Raw genomic sequence first — 20,638 nt, 5'->3', positions numbered from 1 at the left:
CATCTTGACCCAACTGTGGGTACCCACAGTGACTTTCCAAGACTGCTCTATGGACTTTGAATTGTCATAGGATTAAAATACTGCAATTAGTTTGGTGTAGAGCATAACTATGGGAAAGACCAGAAAATGTGGTGTTGCTCTTGGCAGTTTTTCCATTGAATTTGGCCCACTAGCATTTCACCATTCTTACTTGTGCAAACAAGCACAGCAGTAAAAGGGTCCACTGGAACCCTTCATGTTATAGATTAAGTGCATAGAGCTACTTCAGGCTGTGCCTGAGGCCTCCATCTCACTGTGGGAGTTATTCATATCCTTTGGAAAATGCTGTTGATAATTAGTGCTTTGTATGGCAGTGAGCTCACTCTATTACACAAGATTAGTGCTATACTAAAGAGCTGGCTAGTGTCTGTGGCCAGATTGTCTTTCCTGCACAGGGGGCTGCCAGCTAGGAAAATAATGGCATATTGCCATTTTTAACAACTGTCAGGAGACCCCAAGATAGTTTTTCTTCCTTTCAGCTAGGAACTGTTATGCTTCATGTTTGTAATACTGGACTTTGGTTGCTGGTATTCAGTGGTGACCTCCAAACAAAAGTTTCTTTCTCCTTTCAAATATAGTGCTTTCTTTTTTCCCTTAGGTTGTTAGTGAATCGGAGTGTTCAATTAAAAGACAGCAGAAAAACTATAACCTTTCTTAAAAAAATCTCTTTCAGTGAGCAGAGGGATCAGAAGAGGCTATAGCTGCTTTTTGGGAGAGGCCAGTTGTCTGAACAAGCTAAATAAAACAAACGAAAATATACCATAGGCAGCCTGCAAACAACATGCCTATTGTGCAATGGTGATGGCCCTCTTGGGAGAAAGGGATTTCAAACTCACCAAATATTTTGATTTCAGCAATAAGTAGTCATTATAACCCCCTTGAAGATAACCATCTGACCTTTATTATATTCAGAATGCTGGAGGTAGCCCAGAGTTATTATTCAAACTACCTTGTTTAATGGTAGAGATACGGTTTTATCTCAGAATGTTTCAAGTTAGAAAGTGTTTTTAGAAAAAAAGAACAAAAAAAATTCAGCTTACATTTTACTTTTTTTTTTTATTGTGAAGGCTACCTCATTCTTTGGGACTCTGTTCTGTTTGGATTTAGACTCAAGCACCCATCACATAAAAATGCAAAATTGGCAATGGATAATAGCACTCAGAGCTGTGATTTTGAAATTAAGGGTTCCTATTTTTTACTTACTATCATTTTGAATAGTTTCTTGTCCAAAGTGATTAAGATTTATATAAAAATAAACTAGCAGCAAGTTAAGACTTAAGAATATAGCTTTACTTCCAATTGAAAAGAAAAATGTTTGACTTTTTAACAATATGGAAATAAGGAAGTAAGTCATTGAGGAAATTCACTGACATTTTAATTCGAAATGGAGGAGAATTGCTCCGAGACTCCATGGATTAAATTTCATATGACCAAAAATCTAGCTAAATTGTTTCACTTACGATCTATCTGTTAAACTTGGAGGGTTTAAATGATAGAACTAGAGATTCACTCCCAATGCTTCCTCACATTCTATGAGTTATCAATTGATGACTCCTTGCTATAAGTAATATGGAAATCTTTTGTTTATCCACTTTGGTCATTGGTACCAATCAAAACCTTAATATTTTCTCTTAGTCCTAATTTCTTTGTGACTAACAAGGTGATCCAGAGGTTGAGTAGTAGATTTATCCTAATGATGGCCAGACACCACCACCTAGTGGTCATGCTACAGTTTACCAAGCCTGCAAATTTTATTGATTAAAATGCCACCTTTTTGATTCTGTCTCACATTTTTCTGGAGACATTTATCATGAGTTAAGTTGCTTTTGTTTCAGGTTATGAAATCTCACTATGGATTCTCTATATCATCATAAATCTAAAAATTCAGTACGAAGCCAAAGGATTTATCAAATATGTATTGAAATCAATGAGTGTTGATAAAATCCTCGACAATAGAGGGAAATTAAGCGATAACTTTATTATTCCTTGAACTCAGATGCTGTAATTGGATACAGTGAAAAGCTTTCTTTGGCCAGATTCCTTGACAGGCTCTAAACCAGTTGAGCCTGGAGGGCTTGGTGGTTTTATAGTGAAAGTGGTTCAGAGTGTTATAAATGAGCGGAGCTGTGCTGTGGTGGGAGAAATAAAGAAAACATCAATAACTAGGCCATTCTGTTCAAAAGAAAACAATGATTAGAACTTAAACTATGACTCAAAACTTCAGCTAACTATAATAATGTCTAGGATTGATAGGAGTTTACACTCATCTCATTTGATCCTCTTAACAACCCTAGGAAGTAAATGTTTGCATTATTTTGATTTGAGAGATGTGGAAACTGACCCTACTTAGGAAAGGTTAAGTGATTTGTCCAGAGTCACCCAAATTCCAAGTGCAAGCCTCTATCCACTTCACTAACTAGATGATTGTAAAAATATTATTAATAATATATCCTATATGTTTATTTCACTAGCTATATCTACTAACTACCTATAGCATATCAGGAAAGTCACATCAGGGTCTGTTTCCTCATTTGTAAAATTGGCATCTTGTACTAAATTGCTTTTGTAGCCCTGTCCAGTACTAGACTTATATATACTTCTATTGTTCTTAGTTAATGGTATAATACATGGATATCCTATCATTTGTAATGATTAACTATTCAGTGAAATCTTTTCTCAGTTCTACAATATAGGGTGCTTAACTAACCATTCAAGAAAAATGCCATGTTAATGCATACATATTACCTGAAGTTGTAATTTTCTTGGAAAAACAAACCAAAAAAATCCCACAATAATTATTTTGCTGAAATTCAAATCTCCATTTCATTTCAATTCTTTTGATCACTTTAAATGAAAAGCAAAAATCTACCAATTACCAAAATTATTGGCTTTAGGGGCAGCTAGGTAGCATAGTGGATAGAATATTGACCTTGGAGTCAGGAGGACCTGAATTCAAATCCCACCTCAGACACTTCACACTTATTAGCTGTGTGACCCTATGCAAGTCACTTAACCCCGATTGCTTCTCCAAAAAAACAATCAAATAAAGAGACAATGGAAGAAAATTGGTGGTCTTAATTTTCAATTAACCTATCATTTTCTCATATTCAATATTTTATTTTGAAATGATTAGTTGTTTGTGGAAGTTTATTTAGTCTGCTGGTCCTCTAAACTACTTTATACCACTGGAGAATGATAAACCCTTCTTGTTCTGCAGGCAAGTTTAATTTAATTGATGTGTTAGCAATTCCATTCCTTCAACATTCTCTGAAGTAGGTAAGTAAGTAAAGGTGTATTAAACTTCTTAAGGTATTTCTCCTTTGCATTAGGGTGAATACCACTGGTTTTATATAACTCCAAAACTAATATTCCTACCCCATCTCTTTTATAAATATAGACTTATTGAGTACTTACTCTATACCAGTTGTGATTATTGATCATATTCAGTCATGTCCAACTCCTCTTGATCCCATTTGGGGTTTTCTTGGCAAAGATATTGGAGTGGTTTTCCATTTCCTTCTCATTTTACAGATGAGGAAACTAAGGCAAGCAGGGTTTAGTGACTTGCCCAAGGTCACACAACTAAGAAGTGTCTCTGGACATATTTATACTCAAAAAGATGAGTCTTCCTAATTCCAGCCCTATAACTATTCACTGTGCTAGCTAGCTGCATTGGAAATAGAGAGAGATGTATACATATATAATACAAACATATAAATACATACCACCTGTGTATAAGTATATATAAGTCTGTTGATATATTTTTATATATATAAATATATGTGTATATTTGTATCTATTGGTCTGTGTACTTTTGTGAATGTATATACAGACATGTATATATATATATATATATATATATATATATATATTCCATCTAATTCAATTCAGTGAACAATTATTAAATATCTGTTCTGGCAAGATATACAGTGAATCATGTATTGATATACATAAAAAGCTGTATATGCTGAGAGAGAAGGACTGAATTAAGATCTGCATCACTCACAAAACGAGCTTTATTGATGAGATGGCAGATCCATCAAAGCAATGAGAAATGTAGGAGGTGCTTTTTAGTACAAAGTTCTTGAGTTTTCTGACAATCTTTCATTTGTACTCTACCTTTTTCAGACTCTGCAAGCTATGAAAAGCTATTTCCTACATTTTAACTGTTTAGTTGTTCTTCAGGTACATCTACCTCTTTGTCACCTATTAGGGTTTTCTTGGCAAAGATACTAGAGGGATTTGCCAATTTTTTCTCCAACTCATTTATAGATGAGGAAACTGAAGCAAATAGAGTTAAGTGACTTTACCAGGGTCATTTAGCTGCTAAGTGTATGAAACTAGATTTGAAATGAGGAAGATGAATCTTCCTGACTCCAAGTCTATATAACTCTAACTCCTGTACCACCAAGCTCCCTCATTTCCCACAAAGTTGTATTATATAATGAATTCTCTGGGCAAAAGAGTTTTAATAGTGATTCATATTTAGATGGGCAAAAAAGGAATATCTGTTTCCTAAAGTCTTACTTGATGTTTTTCCCAAATGACCTTCTTTCTATAAGTTTTTAAATATGAAAATTAAGATTGGCTACTAATCTTATTTCTGGTGGATCATTTCTTTGTCTTAAAGGTAGAGTCATGAACCTTTGCTCAATGAAAAGATCCCCTGATAAAATTTTCTTTTCAACCCGTTTGTTTTATTGACATTAATCCCACAGGTTGTCTTTTGACCATTTTGAAATTTTAAAATCCTGGCCACTTATCACAATTATCCATTTATCATATATTTCAGGGATAAAAATATGATTAATAATTCTCAAAGCCAACAGATACATGGGAGACTGAGGAAGCACAAATTCACTTTGATAGAATACAAACACAGATTGGTTTTAAGGGGTTATTTATTATCTTTAGGAGTAGATCTCACATACTGATTGAAGATACTCCTAAGGAGTATCTTGCACAAGCAAGAACAGCAACAATAAAAAAAAAATCTTTATTGAGAGATACTTTTGAATGAGAATTACATATTATCTCATTTATGATGGTTATTTAAGGGTTTGTTTTTTTTTTTGCCATTCAAGCTCCTTTCTTAGAGTAGAGTACTCTTCAAAGTACCCTTGAACAATGTTATTCAGGACAAAAGTGATCTCTGCAGTGGATAGACCTTCTTGATTATTATTGCTTTTTAAGTTAATGGGAAACTCAAGTGTATTATTTTTGTTTTCTCTGAAGCATGGAACAGGTCCTGTGGAATAAGAGAGTATAAACATTTGTCAAGTTTAAGACTAGCTTTGATGATAGCTAGCCTGAGTCTGGTTTGAGTTGTCCAGAATAGGAATCAGTAATAATTTCCCTGGTTTATAGAGGCAGGGAGAATTCACATGAAGATATAACTATATAGCAGAGCTATTGGATTTGGGCCAGTGTTTCTTGGATCCTTTATGATTTGGCAACTGATCTTTTTGGACAGATGTAAGGAAGCAGAGTGGTGGAAATGAATAGTGACTGAAACCAATTTAGTTGAAATAATCATCTTTTTGGAGCACAGCATATTTGTGCAGAGAAGTACAATGATGTAGTTGATAGAGGGCTGTGTCTGAAGTGAGAAGACTTGTGTTCAAATCCTACTTCTTTCATACCAACTATGAGATTGTAGGCCAATTCATTTAACCTCTTAGTGCCCCAGTCAATTCTCTAAGGCTATAAATTACAATTGAGGGAGGAGAGAGCATTTATCTACACTGATAAAAATCATTCTTCTAGATGAATAAGTAAAGCATTTTTAGCTAAGTTGAATTCAGTTTAGTGAACATTTGTAACTTACTGTATAAAGGTGACTGTATTAGGCTAGAAGAAACCCAAAGTTTAGATAAGACATAGTTCTTTTCTTCATGGGAGAATGAGACATAGATCCATAACTTTAGTACATAGTCATACATGATCTACATAGTAGAAAGATTCAGAAAAAAATCAAGTGACATGTGAGATCTGAGGATTATGATTCACCAAGGTAGATAGAGGGATCAGGTCAGGTTTTTTGAAGAAGGTACTATTTGACTTGGACTTAAAAAGGTAGATAAGCATTCAGTGGGGAAAAGGGAAAGATGTATCAATTAATCAAGGAGAATTTCATAAGCTCTTCCTATGTTCCAGACACTTTGATAAATGCTCTAGTGATACAAAGGGAAAAAAACCAGCTCTTACTCTCAAAGATCTTATATTATAACAGGGAATTAACTATAATATAATAATGATAATAATAATAAATATGATAAATTAAATATAAATAGAAATTAAATATAAAGATAGATAGATAGACAGACAGACAGACAGATGAACAAGATAATAGCCTTAGAGAAGACCTTAGCAGCTGTGAGGACCAGGAAAATCATTCTGCAAAGATGGTACTTAACATTTTTTTAAGGATTTTGCAAGGCAAATGGGGTTAAGTGGCTTGCCCAAGGCCACACGGCTAGGTAATTATTAAGTATCTGAGGCCAGATTTGAACCCAGGCACTCCTGACTCCAAGGCTGGTGCTTTATCCACTACACCACCTAGCCACCCCTACTTAAAGTTTTGAAGGACCCCAGGGATTCCAAAATGTAGAGGCAGAAAGGAAGAACATTCTGGTCATGGAAGACAGGGCAAAATCATGGATACCAGGACCTCTTTATAACCAAGTATGGGGAATAATAAAATAGCTTTAACTGAACCAATTTAAAAATGTTTCTAAAATACCTTTTTACATGCAAGACTCTGGATTAGGTGCTGGGAGGGTACACAAGCAAGAACAGCAACAATTAAAAAAAAACAACACAAAAAACTTCACCACAAAACAGTTCCTGACCTCCAGGAGATTGTCTTCTATAGAGGAAATATTGAAATATAAGTAAATTTAATATATAATAGAAAATGCAAGATACAAAGGAGAAAATCTACAGATTTCTAGAAATATTCAAGAGAAAAGAAGGAACTAATGAGCTTTGTGGATGGTTTTACAGAGCATGTTTGTACCTGACTTAAGCTTTGGATGAATCCATGAATGTGAGGAGGAAATGACTTCCAGCCCACAGAATGACCTGTGAGAGCTAGAGATGGCACCTGGGACTGAGGAATGGACAGTTGCTAGCTTTGCTGGAATGCAGAAAAGTAATGAGAGGGAAAGTGGGAAAGGTAGATGGAAGTCCTCAAATTCCAGGCTGAGGAGCCTTTTTTACATTATGCTTGCGGTGATAGGGAGCCCCTGAAGTACTTTTGAGCAAGGAAAAGGATGTGTCAGCCTATGTCTTATTTTTAGGCATGAAAGTGGGAAAGTACACCATGTATTTGGAGGAAAGTATAGAGTTTAGTTTGGCTAAACTAAAGCAAGTTTCAGTGAGACAAGGAAGGAAAGAAGATGATATGTCAGATTGTGAAGTTTTGGGAAGCTAAGCAAAGGAATCTGATCACTAATAGAGTATAATGAAATCTAAAGTTTGTAAGCAGAAAGAAATGACCTGATCAGTGAAATATGGGAGATTAGATTAATGATTACAAAATAAATTAACTTGATTAGGTAACAATTATCAGTTGCAAAAACATTTTACATTTACACATACATGCACACGCAATTTACATATTTACTCATATACAAATGTACTTACCCAAGTCAATTCTTAATAACCTGCATGTGTATTATTTAGTCTAATTAGTTGTACCAAATTTTTCATCTAAATTTGGTTTTCTTCTGTAACACATTTTGGGATTACTACCCATTCAAAGAATGGATGCAATTTATACAAATATTATATTTATGTTGATTTTGGATTAAAGGGACCATTTTTCCTCTTATCTTATGCAAAAGAGCTAACAGAAAATTATATTTTGGGGTTTAATTTTATGCACATAATTATAAATTAATTCTAATCTTCCATTTGGAAGGAGAAGCTTTGAGGTCTTTATATCCAGCCCAAGCATGGCCAGCAAGCACCTGTTTAATGGAAGGAATGAACATTGCTATTTTATTAGACCTCTACACCCCAACATTTACCATGTATAAATAAAGGCTTTGGAATTATTGTGAACATATTCATGTAGCTTGATAAGAGGGGGTAGATCCATATGACACCACCTGGAGACAACTTTTGGCTCTGTTCCCAGGGGAAAAAGAGATTTTTGTGGGAGAGGTGCTGATTTCTCTTTAGTCAATCATTTCTCTCCCAAGGGAAGAAACAAAGACAACAAAGTGGAGGAGGAATTCTGGTCTTCCCAAGAAGTACATGTTCCCTGAAACAAAATGAAAAGATAATGTAACAGTGTTTGTGGGTTGTTTTTTCACCCAAATTTTGAGATATAGATGGTACAGATATTATGAACCCTACTTTGGCTTAGTTTTATTCTCAATTAATTTTATTTAGGCACTTGAATACATAAATTGTCCATGTTTTAATCTGTGTAAGTTTTTCCATCACTGAGATGGATCAATACTCTCCTATATTGAGGTAGATGGTTTAATGCAATGGGCATGCCTATACTCTTCCTTGTGACAAGCTTCTCTCACTTTCAGACAATAAGCATGTCATCCCTCTTATCTTTAACCTCTTAATTTGGTAGGATCTGTGATGCTCCTAGAGTCATTTAGAACCCAAGGCCACTAGTATACCTCAGGACAGAATTTTAGTAGTAGGCTCACTTTATCATAAAAATAGGTTCTATTATGCTAAGTCACATATTAGGGGTTTTTATATGCTTATTCTTCTCAAAAAGTAACATAAATGAAGTTTTAATGAATTCAGAAGATCAGGTAAAGACAAAGAAGAAAGTCATTTGCTTAGACAGCCAGGACTTCTAAGGTTCCAAGCTTGGCAGTGCTGCTAAGAAAAGTCAATGCAACCTAGCCAAGATCAATCTGCAGAGTGATACTGCTATCTGGGAGGAGGTAACAACAATGTGACATGCCTGGGGATATCAGACATTCTTGAAAAAAAACCACAAAGCTGAGATTTGGTCTTGTACCACAAGGCCACAATTCTGTCAAATAACCCAGAACACACGTTTTCAATCAGCTTTTAGTGCCAAGAACAATTCCTACCAAAGGCTATTAAACCTTTAGCCAGAGGCTTGAACTGGGCCTGCTTATTCAAGAAGATCAAGAAGTGGAGGAGTGATGTAGCTAAGTTCATTGAGTATGATAACTAGATGGCATATTAACTGATATATGTTCTAAGAAAAGGTCATGTAGGGGAAATATATATATATATATATATATATATTTATATACATATATATGCATGTATGTATGTATATCTATATACATGAAATCTTCTTAATAAGTTCATCATTATCAGAGAGGGTAAGCCTTGGATTTTGTGATTCATTTCTTCTAGAATGTATATACAAAGGTCAATAGGAGTAGTTTTATGGTGATGGAAAATTGCTCAACCTAAAAGGTCATTTTCTAGTCTGAAATAGGCTCTGAATTTTCAGATAAAATATAAGTTCTCTGGAAAAGATAAGTCTTTGATTAGAGAATGGTATTTTTTATGGCTTTATACTCAGTCTTTAGATAAAACTACTTCTGATAAGGTCTTTATCCTTAATTGTTCTAAGTTATTTTTCTAATAATAATGACATATCAGGAAATGGCTATGTTATAATTTTTCCCACCTTTAAAAAAATTTTGTTGTTGTTTTTCCTTAACTTTATTTTTAAGGAGAAAAACTAAAAGCAAAGCCTGAGGGTCTGGGTTAGGGTTGAGGGAAGAAGGGTAAACACAACAAAAGAAAATAGTGGAAATTAAGAGGTAACAAAGGTTAGTTCAAAATGTTGGTTTCTGAGAGAAGAGATGTTGATTAGAGATTCCTTCCTCTTGGTCCTTCCCTTGTGGCAGCCTGGGAGGTAAGATAGGGAGGAGTTCTATAACATCTGCCATTACAAGAAATGGGAGGGAAGGGACAAAAGAGCTCTGTCATAATGCAGTTAAAATTAACTGTTCTCATAGTGCAATGCTAGACAAATATTCCCAGGCCTTGGGGAAGCACAGGATGGAGGGAAAGAATGACTGCCTACAGAGGAAAACTCATCCTTCCTGGTATAGTTGCTAAAACCTGTACTTCTAAAGAGATTTCTTGTTGCTTCTGGATATTTATATCATCTTTTGAATAATGGAAATTATTTGTCTCTGGCTTAAGTGTATGATTTGGGGTAGTTTTACTGCATTTAAAAATAAAGGAGAGAAGAGAAATGAGAGAAGAGGAGAGACAGATAGAAAGATACATTCTTCAGGCAGGCAGTGACAGGGTATGAGTTACTGAGTACCTTGATTGTCTTATTCTTCTATGAGGAATCTATTAACAATTTCAAATGACAAACTTTTTTTGTGATGCATGGTCATATTGACAAAAGAGTCACAGGAGTTAGTATTGAATTCAGCTTCAGTCTTTGTCTTTAAAGAATCATTTTGGGGCGGCTAGGTGGTGCAGTGGATAAAGCACCGGCCCTGGAGTCAGGAGTACCTGGGTTCAAATCCAACCTCAGATGCTTAATAATTACCTAGCTGTGTGGCCTTGGGCAAGCCACTTAACCCCATTGCCTTGAAAAAATCTAAAAAAAAAAAAGAATCATTCTGCCCCACTAATACAACTGATTACACAACTTTAAAAAAACCCAAATAATATTTTATGTATTTGTCATTTTCAAAAGGTGACATTTTTAAATAGTCAATTGCCTTTGACTCTGTGATCTAAACCACACATTGATGCAAATGGATAGTGTTTATATAAAAAAGCAAAAATCATTAATAGCATGATATGAGGTGATAGGCAAGGATGGTTATCAAAAAAGTAAGCCTTTCCCTATATCTCATTTTAAAAATAACTTGGGTAAGCAATGTCCAATGCCACAGCCTTCCTTTGTTGAAGGCACATAGAAAATCAAACCAGAATTCCTATTTTCTTATAGTTTATGTATGAATATGGGAAGTGCAATGTGATGTAGTCCATGTAGAGTTGGCCTCAAAGTCAAGAAGATCTGGGTTCTAATAATAATGACTGTGATTTTGCGCAAGTCACTTAATTCTCAGTGTTCCTTGGCAGCTCTCTTGGACTCTAAAGAGGGAATTTCCTCTCTGGCAATTCTCTGCACTAATGATATCACATTTCAAGACCAAAAATAAATGTGTGTGTAAATTTGCACTGACTCAGAATTTTAGAATTGGGAACAAGCCTTAGAGGACATTTAATCAAATCAAATATCCTGGTGTTTGATGCAAGAAACTTGAGGGAGGGAAAAATAATTTCTTGTCTAAGGTCACATAATTAGTTACTTATAGAGCAGCAACAAGAAACCAGGTCTCCTAAATGACTATACCTCTTCTGGAAACAGCTATATCAACTAGTCTATTATAAAGCAATACTGATAAATAGAAGTATGCATAATATGGTTTTACACACACACACATACACACACACATGTGTGTGTGTGAAACCATACTGTGTGTAGGTTTATATTTAAATTACCTATTATATTTCTATCTCCATATTTCTATCTTTATATATATATATATAATATCTATATTCATTTGTCAAATGGTGACCTATAGTGCAGGGTGGTGAGGGAGGGAGAGAGAGAGAGAGAGAGAGAGAGAGAGAGAGAGAGAGAGAGAGAGAGAGAGAGTTCAGAACTTAAGTTGTAATAAAAATGAATTAAAGTTAAAATAAAGAAATCATAATTTTACGTAGCATAGAGCTGTGGCCGGTCTCTATACAATACTGCCTATCAGTTTGAAAGGTGGAAAAAACTGTTATTAGGATATTTATTGGTGGCCAAGTGTTTGATATTATATAGATAAAAAGATAAATGATTTATTGAATTTTTCATTTGTCATCAAATTTATGGCATCATGCCAACAGTTAGAATCAAGATGCTTGGATGCACTAATCATTGTCAATTTTTCTTAAAATTGATGATTACTACATCATTCACACTGGTTGCTTGTTAGTGAGACTTCCTTCTATAGTATCAGTTTTAGTAGGAGAAAATCAGAGCATCAGAATGATGTTCTATCAGTCTATATATCTGAATATAGTTACCATAGAAACAGCATTTGTCTCTAAAATGCTTCTAGAAGAACAAGAATAAAAGATATTCTTTCTGAGTTAAAAATCAAAAGGTAAGAAAAGATTAAACATGGCATTTTCAGACATCTGGGAATCAACTTCAACTGGGTCTCTAGGAAATGAGACATAACATGTGTATGAACAGCAATCATTATAAATTCCAAAGAAATTCCATATATAATAACAAATATCCCTAAAGACAAGGAATTTTATTATAGGGGCATATAAACTTAGTGAACAGGCAATTTGGGGTATATAATATATATTTTCCATTAAATATTCAAAATTCTTTTTCTTCAACACCCCTACATCAATTTATGATGAATAGGTCTTTAGAGGTTGTATGATGTAGTGGAAACAACACTGGACTTGACATCAGAAGAGGTGGGTAGCCTCTGCTACCAGCAGCTATGTGATCCAGTTCAAATCTTTTTACTCCTCTGAGCCTCAATTTTTCAAATTTTATTTTTAATTTTTTTACCCCAGATATATGCAAAAGCAAATTTCAACATTTACTTTCAAAACCCTGTATTCTAAATTCTTTCCCTTTTACCACTCCACTCCTCCCACTGAGAAAGTAAACTACTTTGTGCAGATTAAAGATGTATAACCTTGTGTAGTCATGAAACTGAGCCTCAGTTTTAACATCTGCAAAGTGGGGGTGATGATCCTTGAACTATCTATCCTTCAGGGTTATTGTAAGGATCTGATGAACTCAATTACAAGAAAACACATTGTAGTCACAAAGTGATATGGGAATATAAGCAATTGTTCTTACATGTTCTGTTGAGTATCTGAATACCTTCTATTTCAGATTTATTTGAGTTTCTTAAAGAATGTAAGTATCTTTGAACTGATAAGTCACGTTTTCTCCCTCTATTTTACAGCAATATGAGAACTGGAGACCAAATCAGCCAGACAGCTTTTTTTCTTCTGGAGAAGACTGTGTAGTAATAATTTGGCATGAAAATGGTCAGTGGAATGATGTCCCTTGCAATTACCATCTTACTTATACCTGCAAGAAAGGAACAGGTAATTTTCCCTACATGAAAAAAGAACATTTTTAATTAATGTGCATTTGAATCGACTTATATCTGGTGAGAGACTTAGCCACTTTATTTTTCAAGGCTTCAGCAAAATTGAATGTAGTTGGGAAACTATTCCATCCTCATATCCTTTACTTTACTCTTTTGATACTCAAGCAGAGCTTACATTTAAACTCATTTCTCACTCTAGTTTCTTTAATTCTCCGATTTATTTTTAATGATGGACCATTTCCATAGTAAAATTGTTTCCCAGACATATTTGTTTTTCATAAAACCTTCCATAAAACTTGTTATCATTGAGGTTTTTATTGTGGTGGGTCTAGTATTTCTCCTAGCCCTTGTATCAAGGGTGTGGCAAATTAGACCAACTTAACTTTTTAGTTAAGTTCAGTTTTCAACTGTTGTACAAATATAGCAAACATATTCCTTCTGAATATTAAATTGAAATTCAATAATTATGCAATTATTTTTATCCCTTTTTTTGGAGAGTGGATATAGCTACTTTGGTACTCAGATATCTTTTATTCAACCATTCATTGATAAGTTTCATGCCTCAAACTAAGAAAATGTTACAAGGTCTTCCTTCCCTCCGCTTCTTGAAGGAACTACCTTCCCTGTCCTTTTTGCTAAATTGTTCTTTTACTCCTTTGCTAAGCATTATCTACTATGTATGTATGTATGTATGTATGTATGCATGTGTTTATGTATATGTGTATTCTTTTAGGAAAGGGAGGCCATAGGACCCAGAAGTAAATGCAGGGGAACCATTGTAATTTCAGGGTTGGGAGAATCCTCTTTTACTTGTTCTCCCTTTCTTGTGTGATACACACATTCAAGCAAACCAAACTTCACTGAAAATAAACTGATTTTGATCTGTAGGTAGACATATTATAAAAGTACAGATAACAAATAAGGTTTAATGAATGGCAAGCAACAGTTCAATAGTACAGTGATCTCTTCTTCCTCCTTTCTGTTCACATAAGTTATCACATCCTTACTTGTGAGTGCTGTGGCCAAAAGAATGTAAATTTTTATTTTGGGGTTTGATCTTAAGATATCTCCTCAAATCTTTCACTCTCATCCATTGGTCAGGTTCCACTTGGTCATTGTTTGGGCTCTGATTGACAGAGAGTGAATGAAAATAACAATTGTTTCTGTTCTGGTTAGAAATCCTGAGGAAGTCTTCCCCTTCCAGGTGTGTTTGTGTGTGTGTGTGTGTGTGTGTGTGTGTGTGTGTCTAGGTTCAAGAGAACTTTCTCTGCATCATTTCTTTCTTACCTAGCCTAAATCATTAAATGGGTGTTGCCTCAGTCAAACTGAGAACAGTTAAAAAGGTCAAGGTTTTCCCACTGTATCCAGTGCCATCTCCTTTCTTAAGGAAAATGTGAGGCTGCTGACTTTGCACAGTCAGCTTCACTTAAATCCAATTCACTTGTCTGTCATTAATTTAACTACTCAAAACTACTTAAACTTATTTTCAAGCTAAGTATTTGCTTGTTTTTCACTGCATATTTCAAATCCTGTTAGTTTAATAATTGTTTTGTTTTTCCTTTCCAGCCCCTAGAGTTTCAAATTAGCAAAGTTTATTTGTTGTGTTACTATTGGCTAATATAGATTGATGGTGGGTAGAATTTCATATTAAAAATGAAAAATCATAACCAATGTTTATAGGCTTCCTTGTCCATTTTTTTCTTTTGGTTGACTCAGAAGTTGAAAACTCTTTGTTTGGGATTGCTATTTATTATTTTGATGACCAGTGTTCACTCTCTCCATTAAGGACAGAACAAGAGGAAATGGGGAATTAAATTGAAGCAGAAGGGCTATTGATCAGAAATGAAAAAGGGCTTCCAGATTGTGAAGCTATGGGCTTGTTTTATATTCTAAGTTCCTTGAGGGTGAGCACTATTACAGTTGACCCTGCTTTATCTAGTACCATATGGAGGTGGGTATTAAATAAAGAAAGCCTCTGTCTTTGATGGTGATGAGAAACAGTGATTAGCCCTCAACTGATTTCTCTTTAAAGTAAATCTGCTGTGGTCTTTAAGGAAAAACAGTAGTTATACTCATAAATGGGTTATATTAGTGCAGTGGAAAAAGTACTGGACTTGGAATCCGGAGACTAGGGTTCAAATCCTAGCCATATGAGGATTGTTAAATTACATATCTAATCTCAGTTTCCTCATTTATAACCTGAAGTGAAAAAAAGGTAGCTGTGAGAAAAGTACTCTGGGAATCCTCCAGCATTACACAAATTTGAGATATTATCACAAGTGTGATAATAAAAGAAATTTAAGGAAATTCCATGGACTACTGAACTCACACATTTGGGTGTTCTGTAGGACAACACTATGTTGACCTCTGCCATGTTCCCCCTTCGCTTCCATTAGGAAAAATCTACAATATAAGCTCAAATCCCATACTTTTTTTATTTGAAATGTTTTCAGAGCATTCTTATAGAATGAACTTATATTAACATGAAATCCTATGGTCCCATCACAAAAACAGAATGAAAAATTATATAATTCATGATTCAAACTAGCCTTCTAGCATAAATTTCTGAATTCCAAATGATTTTCTTACTTATAGATTATTAGATTTGATGCCTAAAATTCTGAGATTAAATAATATGAAGTATTGTATTTACAATATATTTGGAAATGACTCTTATTTTTCTTTAGTTGCTTGCGGTCAACCCCCTGTTGTAGAAAATGCCAAGACCTTTGGAAAGATGAAACCTCGTTATGAAATCAACTCTCTGATTAGATACCATTGCAAAGATGGTTTCATTCAACGCCACCTTCCAACTATCCGGTGTCTAGGAAATGGAAGATGGGCTTTGCCTAAAATTACCTGCCAGAACCGTAAGTGGTTATTTAGAAAGAATGGACAGCCCTGCTTTAACAACTATTAGCCACCCACAATATTCCACCTGCGGTATCGGTAGTTTAAGGTACGGAGCAAGTAATATTGTTATGTTCTCTTTCTTTTTTTCCTTTCATATAGCATCTACATACCAAAGGACTTATTCTAAGAAACATTTAAAAAATTCCTCATCAGCCAAGGACAATTCAATAAATTCACCGAAACACTATCATCGCTGGAGCAGGAGGTGGCAGGACTCAAGGCGCTGATCCCTCAAATAGTGAACATCGATTTTCATCATTTCTGCCAAAGTCCTAACTTACTGTGCCTTTCCTATCACCTTTAGAAGTATTATCAGATTATTCTGAAATTTTGGATCAGCATCCAATAACTTTGGGCTATGGTGCCCACAATACATTTCAAATGAAAGTATTGGAGTTTTAACAGGAAAGTTTAAAAAATAAGGCAAAAAAGAGAAAAAAAAGAAAAATGAGGTAAGAATAAACTATTTCCAGCCTATTCAATTTCTTTAGTTTTCTATATGCCTCCAGTGGGGACCATTTTATAATGTATACCAGCCTACTGTACTATTTAAACAGCTTAATTTCAGCACCAATGACAATGTAAATAAGATGATTTAATGATGTTTTTAATCTTGTATATAAAATGAAAAGTCACACTAAGTTCAGGCATATTTAATGATGATTATATGGCCTCAGAGGTCTTTAATCATTGACTCAGCTGCTTTTATGTAGTTTGTTTAGGCTGGAAATGGTTTCAATTACCCTGTATATGTCAACAAGCCTGAGAATGGCTATTACTGGACACAGCTAAGCAAGCTTGTAAGAGACTGCACCAGTTTCCGCCAGAGGTGCAGTTTGCTTCCCTGTGAAGCTAGGGACAGTAGCACGTGAAGTGGAATCAAAAAGCTCAACTAGGGACTGAAACATGGAACATTTTTTGACTGCATTCTATCTTCATTACTTAACAAGAAAGGACTGCAGAAAGGACTTTTCGATGGCCAAGAGCATTTTTAGGGCTCAAAGTGCTAATTATTAACTCAACCAGGTTCACTTTCTAATGGTTTTCACAATACTAACTAGCTTTCATTTACAGATTTTTGCATTTCAAATGGATACAGACCTGAAGCTTTTTTAAAGATTATAAACAACAGCAACAACAACGACACACAGATACAGAAAATAATTTTGTATATATAACCATTTTTAATCTTTTATAAAGTTATGAATGTTTATGTATGAATGCTGCAGCTGTGACACATACATAAATAAATGAAGTAAGCCATATGGATTTAATTTATTGGATGTTATTTTCCCCCATGATCAGAAAATTGACCTAGTTTAGTGGTTATTTTTCAGTGTTAGTCCCCACATTTCCCTCATCCGGTTTGGTTCCGTGTAATGTGCGTGCTTTGTCCCTGACAAAATAATGTGATGAATACAGTACATCATTTGTTTATTATGAAAAGAGTGAAAACTGTGTATAGCTTACAGAAGGTGGTATTGTTCAAGTCTAAGCAAGAAGAGTATATACTCAGAAATAGTGTAGGCAATTCTTCATGTTAGGTGGAGTGAGCATAGGACTTCTTCCCTTTATCCTTCCCCTTTCAGTCCACTCCCTTTTATCTGGGTAGTTAACTGCTGAAGGTGACTTAGAAACATCACCCACTAAATATAACCTTTAAAAAAGAAACAACCTGTAATGGAAAGAAGGCAATGGGATCTTCCTCCCTTTAGGGTACAAAGACTGTGAGAATAGAGAACAAATACAAAAGTTGAAGTAGGATAGTAATTCCAACAGAGAATACCTACCATGGCTTATGAGAGGGTACAGTGGCTACAATGAAGCATCATCTTTAAAGAACTTCCACTGGCTGCTGCACTCAATGTATTCACACCCTTTGGGTGTTCTAGAAGGCAATACGACTAGTGTTGACCTGTATGTTTTCTTTTCTCTTCCATTACAATGCACATAATGCTTTCCTATATTTATATTATAACTTGTATAGTGTATAATGTGAATGTCTGTTTTTTTGTGAATGAAAATCTAAAATCTTTGTAACTTTTATATCTACTTTTGTTTCACCAAAGAAACCTAAAAATCTTGTTTTGCTATACTGTGATTTGTCTTGTTCTTTCATGACTGAATTCAATTGTGAATGCCTTCACGATGCATTGCCATTAAATCATTTCTAGAAGGTACTGATTAGCTAAAAGAGATTAATTAAATTCCCTTATTTAGGGAATTGGGAAAGGGGGTGATTTAATTTATATCTTTGATAATGCAAAGCACAGTGTAAAACTGATAATCTACAGATATTTTCCAGGACTTTCTCAGACATTCTTCCTCTTTTCTCCCTTAACACACATTTATCTCAGTTCCATAAAGAGTCAACAATAGATACAGTATAAATAATTTTAATTTTCACTGTTTGGGTTCTATAATACATGACATTCTAATCTCCAAGCTGAGAAAAGAGTCCTGAGTATCCTGCCTGATCAATTAGTGTGAAGGTAATCAATCAATCAATGATTCAGGTCAACTTGCTAGGACAATACAAACTATGATCCATAGGGTTTGTTTCAGGATTTCTTTTGAGTCAGTATCATTATTTCTCAACAGGCAAATAGAATCAAAAATATATTCTGCAGGTGATTTAAAAAAATCTAAATTTTTGATTTCATCACTGTAGTAATTCCTGATTGTATGGAAATTTCCAACACCAAAGCAGATAGTGATTCATATTTCACATATATATATATATATATATATATATATATATGTATACATACATACACACATACATATAATTTCTAAAGATTTGCCCAAACCACCAAGATTAAATATTTTGCCCCTACCCCTGCCTAGACCACTAGTTAATGTCACCAGCAGGGCATGAACTGAGGTTGGCCCTCTATCCATTTATACCACACTATCTGCCAATAAATGATTACTACTATGGAGAAAGGAGAGGAAGCATATAACATGTGTCATGAACTGAGAAGTGCTTTATGAATATTATCTCATTTGTTCCTCACAACAATCAGGTAAGGTAGGTGCTATGATTATACTTATTTTATATTGAAGAATCTGAGGCAGAGATTAAGTGACACTAGGTTCAGTGTTCTGACTACTGTGTCACTCAGTTGTCTCTATGCTACTACAAAGGGAATTAAATCATGGAAACAGATTTTAGGAATTCGGCAATGGAAAGAAGGCAAACCAAGGAAGTAACTTAATGGTGAAAGTCATTCTGTTTTTAAGATCTCAGAAGCACAACTGATCTGGGTTTTTGTACATGGAGGGGAAAGAGAGATGAGGGAAGATAAGACATTCAAGATAAATATGAGAAAGTGCAGGGGACCACCACGACCATTTAAGAAGTATATTAAAACCAAGTAGAAGCATAGATGCTGGTGAATATGTTGTCTTATCATCAGTGACATCAACAAAAGTGAATTGAATGGGTACAATATTTACCGATACTAGTTCTCCTGTGAATCTCTTCAAAAGAGAATCATAATGTATTTTTTATTCTGGTCTCTAATAGTAACATAATTAAATGCTTGTAGAAGAAGAAAAATAGCAAAAGTTTCACTTCTAAGTACTCATAAGGGTACTCAGAAATGGGGAGGTCTCTGATTTTTGTGCTTGTTTTTGTAGTTTATATATGTCTCAAGAGCTAAAATTAAAGAAACCAAAATAATCAAAGAAAATCAGAAAAAATTGAATTACTCATAAAATAATGAAGAAGGAAGAAAGAAAATATATATAAATAATATACAAATTAATGTTAATAAATTAAAAGAAAATCAAAATATGCTTGAATTATTTTCTAAAACAGACCAAGCTTAAATTGAAATTTTCTGGTTTATAAATGAATCATTTGCCTTATTTCCTCATTATTATTCATCTCTCTATACTCCAAATGGGCTAGAAAGAAAAGTTCCATAACAGTATGAGAATTCTTATTGTTGAAGTATGTCCAGAATAAACGGATCCCAGGTTTTCATTGGAACTTGATTCAGATGTCTGGACCTGAGTCATGAAAACATTGACTTAGACTTGGAAGGGAGCTATGAGACCATCTTGCCCAACTCCTTGATTTTACAGATGAGAAAACTGAACCTCACAGAGATGAACTGACTTTCACAAAATCACAAAGTAGTCATCAAAAAAGTAGGATTTGAACCCACAGTCTCTGATTCAAAAATCTAGTGTTCTGATCATAGCTCTCAACTGAGTCTTAGCAAATGTCAAAAGTTCACATTTTATCCAGTCATTCTTTTTTTTTTTTGATTTTCAAAATCCTTTTTTTTTATTAAAGATATTATTTGAGTTTTACAATTTTCCCCCAATCTTGCTTCCCTCCCCCACCCCCACCCCACAGATAGCACTCCGTCAGTCTTTACTTTGTTTCCATGTTTTACCTTGATCCAATTTGGGTGTGATGAGAGAGAAATCATATCATTAAAGAGAATAGAATTCTCAGGAGTAACAAGATCAGACAATAAGATATCTGTTTTTTTTTTTCCAAATTAAAGGGAATAATCCTTGTACTTTGTTCAAAC

At 34.5% G+C, this 20,638-nt stretch overlaps 1 protein-coding gene across 3 annotated transcripts in view; it reads left to right on the top strand.

Annotated features, from left to right (window-relative positions):
* Positions 1 to 19,770, top strand: part of VCAN (versican) — a 133,126-nt gene extending 113,356 nt beyond the window's left edge. The window contains exons 12-14 of one of the 3 annotated variants that reach the window (XM_074204539.1): positions 13,026 to 13,170; positions 15,863 to 16,045; positions 16,188 to 19,770. In XM_074204539.1, coding sequence (XP_074060640.1) covers positions 13,026 to 13,170; positions 15,863 to 16,045; positions 16,188 to 16,315 — 456 coding nt within the window. In that variant the 3' untranslated portion in view covers positions 16,316 to 19,770. The remainder of the gene's footprint in view (positions 1 to 13,025; positions 13,171 to 15,862; positions 16,046 to 16,187) is intronic. The other 2 variants (XM_074204537.1, XM_074204538.1) reach the window with 2 other exon arrangements.
* The last annotated feature ends 868 nt before the right edge of the window (positions 19,771 to 20,638 follow it).

This window comes from Macrotis lagotis, chromosome X, assembly GCF_037893015.1.
Source record: "Macrotis lagotis isolate mMagLag1 chromosome X, bilby.v1.9.chrom.fasta, whole genome shotgun sequence".
Lineage (NCBI taxonomy): Eukaryota > Metazoa > Chordata > Mammalia > Peramelemorphia > Peramelidae > Macrotis > Macrotis lagotis.
The sequence above is the reverse complement of the archived record's forward strand: the minus strand, read 5'-3'. Positions and strand labels throughout refer to the sequence as shown.